At 43.7% G+C, this 12,687-nt stretch overlaps 1 protein-coding gene across 9 annotated transcripts in view; it reads left to right on the top strand.

Annotated features, from left to right (window-relative positions):
* rap1gap2a (RAP1 GTPase activating protein 2a) overlaps positions 1–12,687 on the top strand; it is an 82,868-nt gene that overhangs the window by 65,603 nt on the left and 4,578 nt on the right. For 5 of the 9 annotated variants that reach the window (XM_056440430.1, XM_056440433.1, XM_056440429.1 and 2 more), the window contains 14 exons: positions 2,207–2,239; positions 2,500–2,739; positions 2,842–2,945; positions 4,092–4,170; positions 4,912–4,965; positions 5,524–5,607; positions 5,753–5,853; positions 6,335–6,464; positions 7,442–7,597; positions 7,823–7,894; positions 8,812–8,898; positions 9,053–9,193; positions 11,680–11,829; positions 11,991–12,136. In XM_056440430.1, coding sequence (XP_056296405.1) covers positions 2,207–2,239; positions 2,500–2,739; positions 2,842–2,945; positions 4,092–4,170; positions 4,912–4,965; positions 5,524–5,607; positions 5,753–5,853; positions 6,335–6,464; positions 7,442–7,597; positions 7,823–7,894; positions 8,812–8,898; positions 9,053–9,193; positions 11,680–11,829; positions 11,991–12,136 — 1,577 coding nt within the window. Of the gene's footprint in view, positions 1–2,206; positions 2,240–2,499; positions 2,740–2,841; positions 2,946–4,091; positions 4,171–4,911; positions 4,966–5,523; positions 5,608–5,752; positions 5,854–6,334; positions 6,465–7,441; positions 7,598–7,822; positions 7,895–8,811; positions 8,899–9,052; positions 9,194–11,038; positions 11,156–11,679; positions 11,830–11,990; positions 12,137–12,687 lie in introns of those variants that run through there. The other 4 variants (XM_056440432.1, XM_056440435.1, XM_056440431.1 and 1 more) reach the window with 3 other exon arrangements.

Genomic DNA, 12,687 nt, shown 5'->3' with positions numbered 1-12,687 from the left:
GTACTGGCGAGAATCTGGCAATACAACACGTGTCATGGACACAGGGGTCACGGTTCTATATATATGGCAATATATTGCATTTTCTAAAATATAATTTTCGGAAAAATTTGTACACCATGTGTATACAAAATTAATTCGAAAAAGAGACGGCAGGATCTATCTGCTTCATCAACGCACAACACCAAATTAATTACAGTCAGCCACAAGTTTTCTTTTAGAATCGATCTTATATTCTCATATCTATATTCTTATCTTCCTACTCCCCGATCAACTGTGAATCATGGTTTCTCTGACACTGAAGGAGACACAGAGACAGAAGCTGCTTTGGGAAATACTGAAGTACAGGCTGGCTGAAGACATCAGTCGAGTTATTTGGAAAATGTGACAGTCAGTCAATGCAGCCCGATGATCAACGATGCTCACATGCAGTACACACACACACACACACACACACAGAGAGAGACACTGTGCACCATCGACCTGCTCTCTTGAGCTCTGACTCAGCTCAGCTCTCAAAGTGTGCTTCAGCACTGCCGTCTGGATGGTGCTGATGAAGGTCACCTTTCTGATGCCCATCTCTTCCCTTTCTCCTCCTTTCTTCTTCATCGTCTAACTTCGGCTCTCTCCGCCTCGGCCTCCTCCTTCCTTCCTCCCTTGTCTCTCTCTCTTCACCTTTGACTGAACATTAAAGCCTCTCCAGAGCGTCTTTGTGATCAGTCATGTATTGTTGACAATGACTCCCCCGTGAGTGTAACAGCTGCTCCATCAATATGCACTCAGACAGACACACGCCCACTACAGACCAGGCTGAGAAGTGTGTGTGTGTGTGTGTGTGTGTGTGTGTGTGTGTGTGTGTTTGTCCTCACTTGTACTGTTCTAATGTATTCTGGGTTTGATTGGTGGCACTAGAAGTGATGGTCGTGGTGTGAATGTGCAGCACTCTGAATCCCTCCACTTGCTCAGTCATGGAGACAAGATGTTCCACTGGGCCTGTTTCATAATTGGCCAATTTACTTTGTGTCTACTAGATTGGCTTTTATATCTGCATATATATATATATATATTATATATATATACACTATACAAAACACTGCAGCATCGGCCTGCGAAAAGGGAGGAAAAAGGGACTCTAGAGTCTAGACTAGAGGCTACATTCAGAGAAATAGGATGACGAAGCGTCTGTATTACCTATGTCTGTGTGTGTGTGTCTGTGTGTGTGTGTGTGTGTGTGTGTGTGTGTGTGTGTGTGTCTGTGTGTGTGTGATCACGCAGGAAAAGGAAAGTGAATAATGATGTATGACTCATTCAGTTGTCATCTGAGCAACAGAGACAGAGGGATGTGCGATGTTCCGACACAGTTTTTTTTTTTAAAGGCCCGCTAAACAAAAGAAAACTTGCTTTCTTTTTTATATATATATTTTTTATTATTTTATTTTTTTTACCTTTGTGCTTTTCCGTCCTCATGCTGCGCACGGACACTAATTAGGTCCCGAAAGCTGAAGAGCCCAAAAGAAGGAAGGTGTGACCAGACACCACACGCACACACACACACACACACACACACACACACACTTGAACACTTCTTTGTGTTGGTATGTCTCTGCATGTTTCTCTTCATCACTGCTTCATCATGATTTGCTCCGTGGTTTCTCTTGTCTCATCTGTCAGCCTACGAAAGATTCTGACCCCCCCCCCCCCCCCAGTCCCTCCACACCTTTTAATGGCACAAAATCAATAGCCTCCTGATCTGATTGACTAGAAAGTTGAATTAACTCCAACTGTCAATTGATCCTCGATGGCCGGCTGTCCGCGGCACTGTTCCCTCAGTGGTGCAGGCGGGCCTCAGCAGTATTTAGAGGTCGTACACCGGAGCCGCGCTACGCTCGCCGACTGCCAAACGACCACGGGCTTCGTAGTGGCTCTTCAACCCCCCCCCCAGGGGCCGCCGAATCAAAGCGGCTCCGACATCATCAAGGGGTGACGCGACCTCATCAATGCTTGCTGATGACTGTGCATTTCAGGCTGTTGCATCATCACCTGCGAGTCTATTTTGGCGTAATAAGTTGCGTTACCTCTCTGTTGCAGTGTTTGTGACCGCGCTCGTAAAACCGTATATATCATTGTGCTGAAAGTCAGCGAAGTTAAATTTAGACTCGTTAACGGTGTGTGTGTGTGTGTGTTTGTGTGTGTGTCCTCTACTCGACAGGATGACTACATCCCCTACCCACGGATAGAAGATGTGAGTCATTTCTCACTCTCATAACACACATTTACACCCCGCTCATGTAGAGCCACTAGCTGGGAGTGTTTCCGACAATACATAATATATTTAAAGAACTACTTTTGCATTTATATTTATGCTAAAACAAGCTTATATTACACAAGTGCAATTCTGGAGAACATTTTGAACTCCAGAACTATTATATTTTGCCTTTTATGTGTGTGTGTGTGTGTGTTGCTTTCACGCCTCACTGCCTTCCTCCTGCTCTTCTGTGCAAGGTCCTGGAGAAAGGTGGTCCATACCCCCAAGTGATCCTGCCACAGTTCGGGGGTTACTGGATCGAAGACGTGGAAGCACCGGCCGGGACCCCCTCTTCCTCCGAGTCCAGTTTCTGTGAGGAGGAGGAGGAGGAGGAGGGGGGGGAGGGAGGAGAGGGCATCAGCCCCGGTGGGGGGCACAGCTACCGCCTGGAGTGTAACAGCACAGCCCGCGCCTACCGCAAGCACTTCCTAGGCAAGGTGAGCGTGTGTGTGTGTGGTAATGTCAGCGTCGCCGAGTGTCTTTAGCGGAGGAAGACTCTCTCTTTCTCACGACCTCTTTTTCTACATTCCCACATCCAGGAACACATGAACTATTACTGCACCGGCAGCAGCATAGGCCACCTCATCATGTCTCTGAAACACGAGGAGGCCGAGGGACAGGAGTTCCTACGCATCATGCTCAGGTATGCTGGGTATCTGCTTTGTCAGCATTTTTTTTTTCTTGTCTCCTAGACTAATGACAATAACAGGATTAGGAGTCCACCCCCATTCTCAAGACTCTACAGTGAGCTGTGACCTTACATTAAATGTCTTTTAGCTGATGCTTGTATCCAAAGCGACCTACAATATGTTCATCAACCACGAGCACAAACTCAGAACAAGAATCTAGAAAGTAACATTTCTTCAAGAAATCAAACTACCAAAATACCATAATTAATACCGTAAGTAATTGCCAATCAAGTGCCACTGAAGTGATAATCTGTTTTTATTCAATGTATAGTGGGAAGAGATGTTTTTAGTTTCCGGTGGAAGACGTAGAGACTTCCTGCTGTCAGCTAAATGCTGACGTCATTATCCTCACACGCTCACAATGACAAGGCTAACGTGCTGACAGGAAGCAGGTTTAATGTTTACCATGTTAACCTAGTTTTGCTGTGATATGTGGTCAAAAACCAAAGGATTGCAATCCATGCAATAGTTGTAGAAACATCACAATCAAAGCCCCAAATGTCAGTATATCGTAATGGCACTTGAGTAAAAGTAGGAGGAATCCTCTTAAGAGGAATTCTTAGGAGGATTCATCCTCCGGGGACCACGACCAACATCCATGACAATCTAACAAACCAACCGAGAGAGCAACACAGCCTCTCTCTCTCTCCCTGAAAGAGAGGTTCCCTCCTTCTTTGTCTTTTGTTGCAGCTTTTCTTTCGTCACGATTACCTCTGCGGCGCCCTGTAAGAAAACCGCTCCGCTGCCATTATCACAGTCGGTGACATTTTCATTCAGAGAAAGACAATGTAGTGACGCCCTGTTGTCGATTAGCAATTGTGTGCGCCGCGGGGGGGGATGAGTAATCTCCTCTTTGATAGTTGACGGTGACAACGGCAACAATATCGCCACTATCACTACATTTGGTATCCACCAGTCCATCACTAGCTGCTATCTTTTTTACTCTATCTCTTTCTCTTTTAGACTAAACTCATCATGATCATGACAAATATCACCTAATAGCCTATAAACATGGATTAACCAAAACTAAGAAATCTCTCTGATGGAATGAATATCTGACCAGTCTGACCAGCAGAGCTCCTCTTCCTCTTCTGTTGCAGGTCGAGGATCAAAACGGTCCACGACAGGATCTCTTTGGCGGGCATCAACCAGCTGCCCAGTGTGCCGCAGATTGCCAAGGTAGGACGGAGTTTAAAAGTGCACACGGTTTGAACAAAGGCCTTTTACCAGGGCAACATCTCAACACAAGTGCAGGATTTGATACGTGGATGAGGGAGCTTGAAGGAGATGACATCATTTTCAGCCATCTTACTGATATCAATCAATCAGCATTAAATACGTACTCAACGGCATTGGAGGTTTTTATTTTTTTATTGAACTTTTCCAACACATAAAAAAAAATGCACATGTATTATAGCAAATCAACAGAGTAAAAACAATCAGAATATGTAGATACGTAGTTTATTACAAGTAAAATCAGATCGACTAATAAAGAAAGTTCACAATAAAATCAATAGGAATATTCACTTCCTGCTTCATAAAGACCACAAAAAAAGGAAACCAAACGACATAAAAAGTTCCCGTGGTAGTTCTTATTCCTCGCAGTGATTCAAAAGAGGCGACCATAAAGCCTGCCAGTGCAAGTCCTAAAAACACACCGCTGTGAAGATTGTGACAATAGTTTCATCAAACGTTCACAGTTCTTATCATCCCTGAGGCCCATGTTGCACGTGATGATAAACGTGTATGTCGAGCAAATTATTTTTAACATATTTTTCTTCTTAAGCTTGTGCACAGCTCAAAAATAACAATTCCCTTCTGTATCCAGTGTTGCCAGATTGGACCGATCGGTCTACTTCTGTTTAACTCGGTCTCGTTAGATGAACATCGATAATGAGATTTGTCATTTTCTTCTCTCAGCTTCTGTGTGACGACGCCACAGGGCTGAAGTTCAACCCCGGCCTCTACCCCCGGGTGAGTTGTTCCTCAGCTCCTCTACTCCTGTTATCCATTTATTCATTCAAGGTGACACGAGTTTCCTTCTCTTGCCTGCTTCTGCGGAGCGACAAGGGCGCACTTCACTGTTGAGAATGCTAATGCTGCGGCGTCTCTCGCCGGCCTCCGCGGCAACACGCCCTCTTAACCAGAACAATAGCCCACAACTTATCACATGTTACCCTCCCAACATCTGCCCAGCTCAGGAAGTATATTATTCAAAAGCAACAACTTCCTAAAAATGGACATTACGGATCTGTTTCTCCTCCGGTGAGCCAGGCGGGAGGAGTGTGATGGAGCATGCTTTCAGCCTGTGCCTCAGGAGAGGGAGAAAAAAAAGAGAAAACTAAAACCATCTGTGTCTCAGTCTGCAAGAGGCAAACGTCGAGTTTGGCGCCTTCGCTGAGGGCCGTGACAGTTTGTCGCAACACGGAGCCCAATAAACCTGCCCCGGAGACACGGCGGAACTACCACAGCAAGAAGAAAGTGTGTCACAAAGTAAGTAAGTAGAACATTGTGTTTTTTGTGTACGCACAGGGATCCCAGCTGATGGTGGCTTACGACGAACACGAGGTGAACAACACCTTCAAATTCGGAGTCATCTACCAGAAGTTTGGACAGGTGAGAAGTCATCGATGTACTCCATTTCTAACTCACACACGCCATTAGATCTCCTCCCCCTGATTCATGTCTCGTATCTTCTGTCTCTCCGTGTTTCTTTTTTTCTCGTTATTCCATCGCGCGCGATCGTGTCTTGTCCTCTCAGACATCGGAGGAAGAGCTGTTTGGGAACAACGAGGAGACGCCGGCATTCAAGGAGTTCATCGGCATCCTGGGCGACAATATTGAACTTCAGGACTTTAAAGGGTAAGAGTTGGAGAAAGAGGAAAGAAACAGAGTCAAGTGCAATAAACCTGGGATTTAGTAACATCGAAACAAGAAAGGTCAACGAGGATCCAAAGAACCATGCCGTGATAGTGAATTGCAAAGTATCAGGTTGTTGTTGCTTGTAACCTTGGAGTAATTCGTAGCGGGCAAATGGGATAAACTGCTTATGGAAACAGATCTGAGAGGAGAAAGTGCCATATGGATGTGTAATAAGAGCTTAGTACACTGACTTATTGTCTTGCAGGCTTTTGTTTGGATATTGTGTTCCTGTTTCCGCTAGCGAGGCTTTGAATTGTAGCGGACACGTTCACAGCAAACCGCACACCGTGTGTGGTCGGCCTCACGTTAGGAGAGGAAATGTGATGAAACTGACATTTTAAAAATGCTCAGAAACATAATCTGTCTTACTGCTGAAGGCCGCACGGGGAGGGTGACGCATGTTGCTCTGGTCATGTGGCAGGTTCCGCGGCGGGCTGGACGTCTCCCACGGACAGACCGGGTCTGAATCCGTCTACACTGTATTCCGACGGAGGGAGATTATGTTCCACTTGTCCACCAAGCTTCCCTTCACCGAAGGAGACGTCCAGCAGGTACACGGCTTTGATACCCCCCCCCCCCCACGGCTCAATGGATTCAACCGCAAAGCAAGGGTTCGTACGGTCATGGAAAACCTGGAAAAGTCATGGAATTTTAAAATGGTAATTTCCAGGCCTGGAAAAGTCATGGAAATCACAAAAGTTTTGGAAAAGTCATGGAAATTTGTTATATTCACACGTTCATTTACGTCGAGTTTAAAATAATTCATATGTTTTTAAAAGGAAGACTCAAATTATAAGCCGCCATACGCCAAGTCCAAACAGATGGATTTGCACATAAAGGATAATGATTAAAAGAATAAACATTTATATAAGTGTTTCTAAGAATAAAAATGTATAGTAATGTTTATTCTTTTAATCAAACTAGTGTCTCTCATTCATTTGTTTCATTTAACCCTCCTGTTACCGTAGGGTCAATTTGACCCCATTCAATGTTTAATGTCGGTGTTCTTTCGGGTCAATTTGACCCCAGGCTGTTTTTCACTGTGTCAAACATATAAGAAATATCAACTTTTTTATATATTTAAAGGGCTATTTAGGTAGTCAACAAACAAACATAAAGTACCTCACACTTAAACTTGGAAAACAATATTAATTCTAATAATTTTCTGGAGGTTTTAATTGCTGGGGTCAAATTGACCCCGAGGGTAAAATATGTCAGTAAATATAAAGGGAACAGGAGGGTTAAACATTGAATGGGGTCAAATTGACCCTAAGGCAACAGGAGGGTTAAGGTATATTGTATGCTTTGTAATTCTCATTGTTTGAATACTACATTTTCAAAAAGTTTTCATGTACACACCGAGATTTCAGTTTGGTCGTGGAAATTTGCTTTAAAGTCATGGAAAAGTCCTGGAATTCGATTAGTCAACATGTGTACGAACCCTGCTTTGGCCTCAACAAAGATCAACATTAAACATAAAGTGGATTGTCGACCTATAATCACGTGAACGTCTCCCCCTCTTCTTTAGCTCCAGAGGAAAAGGCACATAGGGAATGACATCGTGGCCGCAGTCTTCCAGGAAGAGGCCACTCCGTTTGTTCCGGACATGATCGCCTCCAATTTCCTGCACGCCTACCTGCTGGTGCAGGTGGAGAACCCGTGCACGGAGCACACGACATACAAGGTACAAGGCGGGCCCGCGTGGTAAAAATATAGCGTGTGAGCTGTAAATTAGTAGTTCCAGCAAGCTGCGAGGAGTGTCCGCTGGTCTAAACCGGAGTACACAATGAATCCATCATTCTCACGCGACGAAAAGAGCGTTCTCAAGATTTGGCCGCGGTTCAAAAGCCGAGCCCGCCTGAAAGACGCGTTAACGACGTGACGCTATTGTTTGTCTGAATGTCGACAGGTGTCCGTCACGGCGAGGGAGGACGTGCCTCCTTTCGGACCCCCTCTCCCGAACCCGGCTGTCTTTCGGAAGGTGAGAGAAAGAGGGGAAGTGTCATCGACTTGAGTCATAGATTTTAATCGCCTCTCTTCTGCTCGACTTTTTTAAGTGAGCGCCAATTAACTTCGACTTAAACACACCTTGGATTTTCACATTTGAAGAGGCGAATGCCAATACGTGACTCCTGCACTATGACGCTGCCCTACAGACACGTAATATGATATTTAGATGCTAAAACCTTAACTCAGGTAGGATTTTGTATGCTGACATTTTCCATTTTCCTTTTTTTTGGGCTACTCTTACTTCAGTAAGGGATCTGAGTCCTACTTCCCCGCTCAGTATTTGGAATTGTCTTATTTTAATCAAGTCAAACAGCAGATCGTTGTTTGTTTGTTTGTATTTTATTCAGTCAATCAAATCAAATACAATACAATATTATCCTATATAATATACAAAATAGAAAGACTGAAAAGGTATAGGTAGAAGCAAAAAATGCTTATAAATTCCTATCCTAAATTGAAATCAAAATAAATCAGAAAATTAATATAAAATAAAGAAGAAAATAAAACAACAATAAACAAAATAAAAAACAAAATATATTTATATATACTACCACATACATCTTCTATATTAATACGTTTTTAATTACATTTATAACTCTCAAGAATTGTTTTATAAATAATTCCCTTGAAAACCAAAAAGGAGTTCACCATTCTTACATCCATTTCAACATTATTCCATAATTGGACTCATCAATTGTCACAAAGGGCAAACTGCATTTTAGAAACAATCTGGCTTCAAGACTCAGTCGAAGATTCACCAACAGCTGAAGCCAAAGAGGATTCAATAAGTGAGGTTGATCCTCCTCATCAGACTCATTGGACGGCAACTGTGCCCGTTCTCTACCGTCGGCTCATCGTCTAACTCTACCCCTCCCTCTCTCGCTCCAGGGTCCTGAGTTTCGAGACTTCCTGCTGACAAAGCTGATCAATGCTGAAAACGCCTGCTACAAATCCGACAAATTCGCCAAACTAGAGGTGACACACGTCCGCACGACCACACTCGAATGCCACAGCACGCCGTCGGTCGCAACTCAGCATCGACCGCAAATCATCATCAACCCCGATGGTCTCCTACATGAGTTCTGTGTGTGTGTGTGTGTGTGTGTGTGTGTGTGTGAATGTATTCCAGGGGCGAACTCGTGCTGCGCTGCTGGACAACCTCCACGACGAGCTGCACCGACAGAGCCAGGCGACGCTGGGTCTGGGCCAGCCGGGGGAGGAGGACAAGCTGGAGAACGGAGGACACGGGGGTCTGCTGGAGTCCTTCAAGGTGAACATTAACCCGGACACGAGTCTACGCGAGCACTCAGCCATGTGACATTTATTTAATCACCGTCATTACAGCCCAGGAGTCTGAGGTCTTCTCGCTGTAGGTCAAATAAATGTCACCGCGGTGTGTAAGATGACTTAAGGGGCTCAACCATCAGTGACCTTGTTAAGGCTGCTTCTTTTCCTCTGTGCTTTTGACCTTTGACCTTACACTACCGTTCAAAAGTTTGGGATCACTTAGAAATGTCTTTATTTTTAAAAGAAAAGCACTGTTTTTTCAATAAAGATAACATTAAATTAATCAAAAATACACTCTATACATTGTTAATGTGGTAAATTAATATTCAAGGTGGAAGTGTCTGGTTTCTAATGAAATATCTCCATAGGTGTATATAGGCCCATTTCCATCAACTATCACTCCAGTGTTCTAATGGTACATTGTGTTTGCTAATCGCCTTAGAAGACTAATATCTGATTAGAAAACCCTTGTGCAATTATGCTAGCACAGCTGAAAACAGTTATGCTGGTGATATAAGCTATACAACTGGCCTTCCTTTGAGCTTGAAGTTTGAAGAACAAAATTAATACTTCAAATATTAATCATTATTTCTAACCTTGTCAATGTCTTGACTATATTTTATATTCAATTTTCAATTCATTTGATAAATAAAAGTGTGAGTTTTCATGGAAGACACGAAATTGTCTGGATGACCCCAAACTTTTGAACGGTAGTGTGTGTGTGTGTGTGTGTGTGTGTGTGTGTGTGTGTGTGTGTGTGTGTGTGTGTGTGTGTGTGTGTGTGTGTGTGTGTGTGTGTGTGTGTGTGTGTGTGTGTGTGTGTGTGTGTGTGTGTGTGTGTGTGTGTGTGTGTGTGTGTGTGTGTGTGTGTGTGTGTGGGGGTGTGTGTGTGTGTGGGTGTGGGTGTGGGTCGGTTTGTGCACCAAAGGCTTAGATTTGCATATGGACGGTACGGACATGACCAATATTTTCACACACACACACACACACACACAAAGTGGTGTTTTCATGACCTTTGGGGACAATACATTGACTCACATTAATTTCCTGGAGACTACCAGCCCTAATTGACCCTAACCTTGAGATAAATTCATCTGAAAGCAAGTCTGTCATGATGTACATGATGGGGTGGAGCGTGTTGTCCCCATACGGAAGGTGAGTCCCCCACACAGTGACACAGTCCCCACAACATGGTAAATCACGTTGTGTCATAAAGTCTGAACCGGACGCCATAGGAGAGCATAAAAACGTAGAAAACGTAGTATTATGACTTCTTTGTCATTAAGGTACGACTTTCGTATCGTAATACTACCTTTTTCTCAAATGATGCAACTTCCCAGATGTGTGAGACGTGTGTAAATGTGCAGACTGTGTTCAAAGAGGAGCAAGACGAGGAACTCATGCCTCCATGTGTTGACGTTAAATGAGAAAAGCGGATCCCCAAGAGGATATTTTAATGCAAGCTGGAATGCATGAGAGCTTTACTTTATTATTTTCCATTGTATATTTATGCTTGGTCACCTGCCGCCTTGAGTTTGTAAAAGACAAAAAATCATCAGAATACAGGAACGGGAGTGTTTGACCCGCAAAAAAAAACCCGAACCTGTGTGCGTGTGTGTGTGTGTGTGCGTGCATGTGAAAATTAATGCAAACACTTTGTTATCTCTCAATCACTGTCTCTTCACACTCTTTTATCCACATTTAAAGGCTAATTGATGTCAATATGACCATTAAAACTTGTATATCCATTTTTTTGCCCCTGTGTGTGTGTGTGCGTGCATTATGAATGTGTGGCTAATGTGATAATGTGGTTCTCGACTCTTCACAGGCCTTATGGACAGCTACTTTGCACTTTCTGCAGTCAGTCCCAGGGGGCGCTGTCCTCGTGGCTGCCCTGGCAGTCACTGTGTGTTACCTGTCGGCATTACTGTACATTTAACAGAGGAACTAATAAACATTGTTTCATATGTTGTTGTTTGTGTTTATGCTTTCAAAGAAAATAAGCTCTTCATGTTTGCATTCAGCAATTTGGTTCAATTTTATTTGTATTAATTTATGCCAAATGTAAAAGAAAACAACATCTAAATAGTTTTTAATTCTGTATTTATTTATTTTAATTGTACTTCCTGGAATTTATCATGAACTCCAAAAAAGAATACCCATGCATACAAAAGAATAATAAGGATTAGAACAAAATGTGATCTTTCATCAACTCCAACCTATAGGGCTTCATTCTTTGAGAACTGCGCCCCCTGGTGGCGACACTGTGCAACAGCATCGATGACGCCACATTCAAATGAACGCTGCATTTAAGCTGATGAAACAGACGTTTGTTCTGCACCTTTATTTTATATTCCCTCTCACGTTCACTCACTGGTTTCTCCTTTACCCGTCGACCTCCTTCCCTTTTTCCTCTGTGCACGTTGGTCTTCCTCTCTTCCTCATCCACTCATTCTCCTCCTCCTCCAGAGGGCCATGCGTGTCAGGAGCCACTCCATGGAGACCATGGTGGGGTCTCAACGTCACAGGAGCCCCGGCGTAGGAGGCGGGGTCCCGGCCAGCGTGAGCGGAGGAGGGCTGCCGCAGAGCACCAGCGAATGCACAAAGAGCACCTTCACTGTGAGTAAGAGGAAGATGGCAGCTCACTCTGAATGGAAAGAGTCATCAATCAAGGATTTATTAAACCTTGTGTTGTCCTTTTAGAGAGTACAATATGTCATATAAGGGACAGTTATTTCATTTAAATGAGTAAAAGAGTGTTTTTGTTTTTTTGTGATAAGGAGCAGCCTAATTCTATCATCTGTGACCTTCAGCCTCCCGTGTTGTCCGCCAAGTCTCCTCTGAAGAGCCCAGTGAAGCGGCGCTCAGGCCTCTTCCCCCGCCTCCACTCCAGCACAGAATCCCCGTCGGACAAACACGCGCGCAGGTTTGGTGTTTCAGGACTCACCGTCTTTATTTTATTTTGTATTACCTTCGCATTGAAAATGCGGAAGGTTATGTTTTGAGCGCCGTGTATTTATTTATTTATTTGTATGCGTGTTACTCGCATGACTCAAAAAGTATTAAACCGAATCGCATGAAATTTGGTGGGATGATTGGTTATTATCCGGGGACCATTTGTTTAGATATTGGGATCGATCGGGTCAAAGGTCAAGGTCATGAAAAGGTCACAATCTTCTTTGAATCGCATAAAATTTGGTGGGATGATTGGTTATTATCCGGGGACCATTTGATTAGATATTGGGATCGATCGGGTCAAAGGTCAAGGTCATGAAAAGGTCAAAATCTTCTTTTTACCATAGCACGGTCAATTTTTATCCAATTGGTATGCAACTAATGCCAAAATGTGGCTGCGGCGAAGGTATGCGCTCTACTGAGTGCCCGTTCTAGTTTTAAATGTATTTAACCAGGAAATGCTTCATTGAGATTTAAAAAATCTCCTTTACAAGAATGTCCTGGCCAAGACGGCAGCAGTAG

The sequence above is a fragment of the Pseudoliparis swirei genome, chromosome 20 (genome assembly GCF_029220125.1).
Source record: "Pseudoliparis swirei isolate HS2019 ecotype Mariana Trench chromosome 20, NWPU_hadal_v1, whole genome shotgun sequence".
In the NCBI taxonomy this organism is placed as follows: Eukaryota; Metazoa; Chordata; class Actinopteri; order Perciformes; family Liparidae; genus Pseudoliparis; species Pseudoliparis swirei.
The sequence above is the reverse complement of the archived record's forward strand: the minus strand, read 5'-3'. Positions and strand labels throughout refer to the sequence as shown.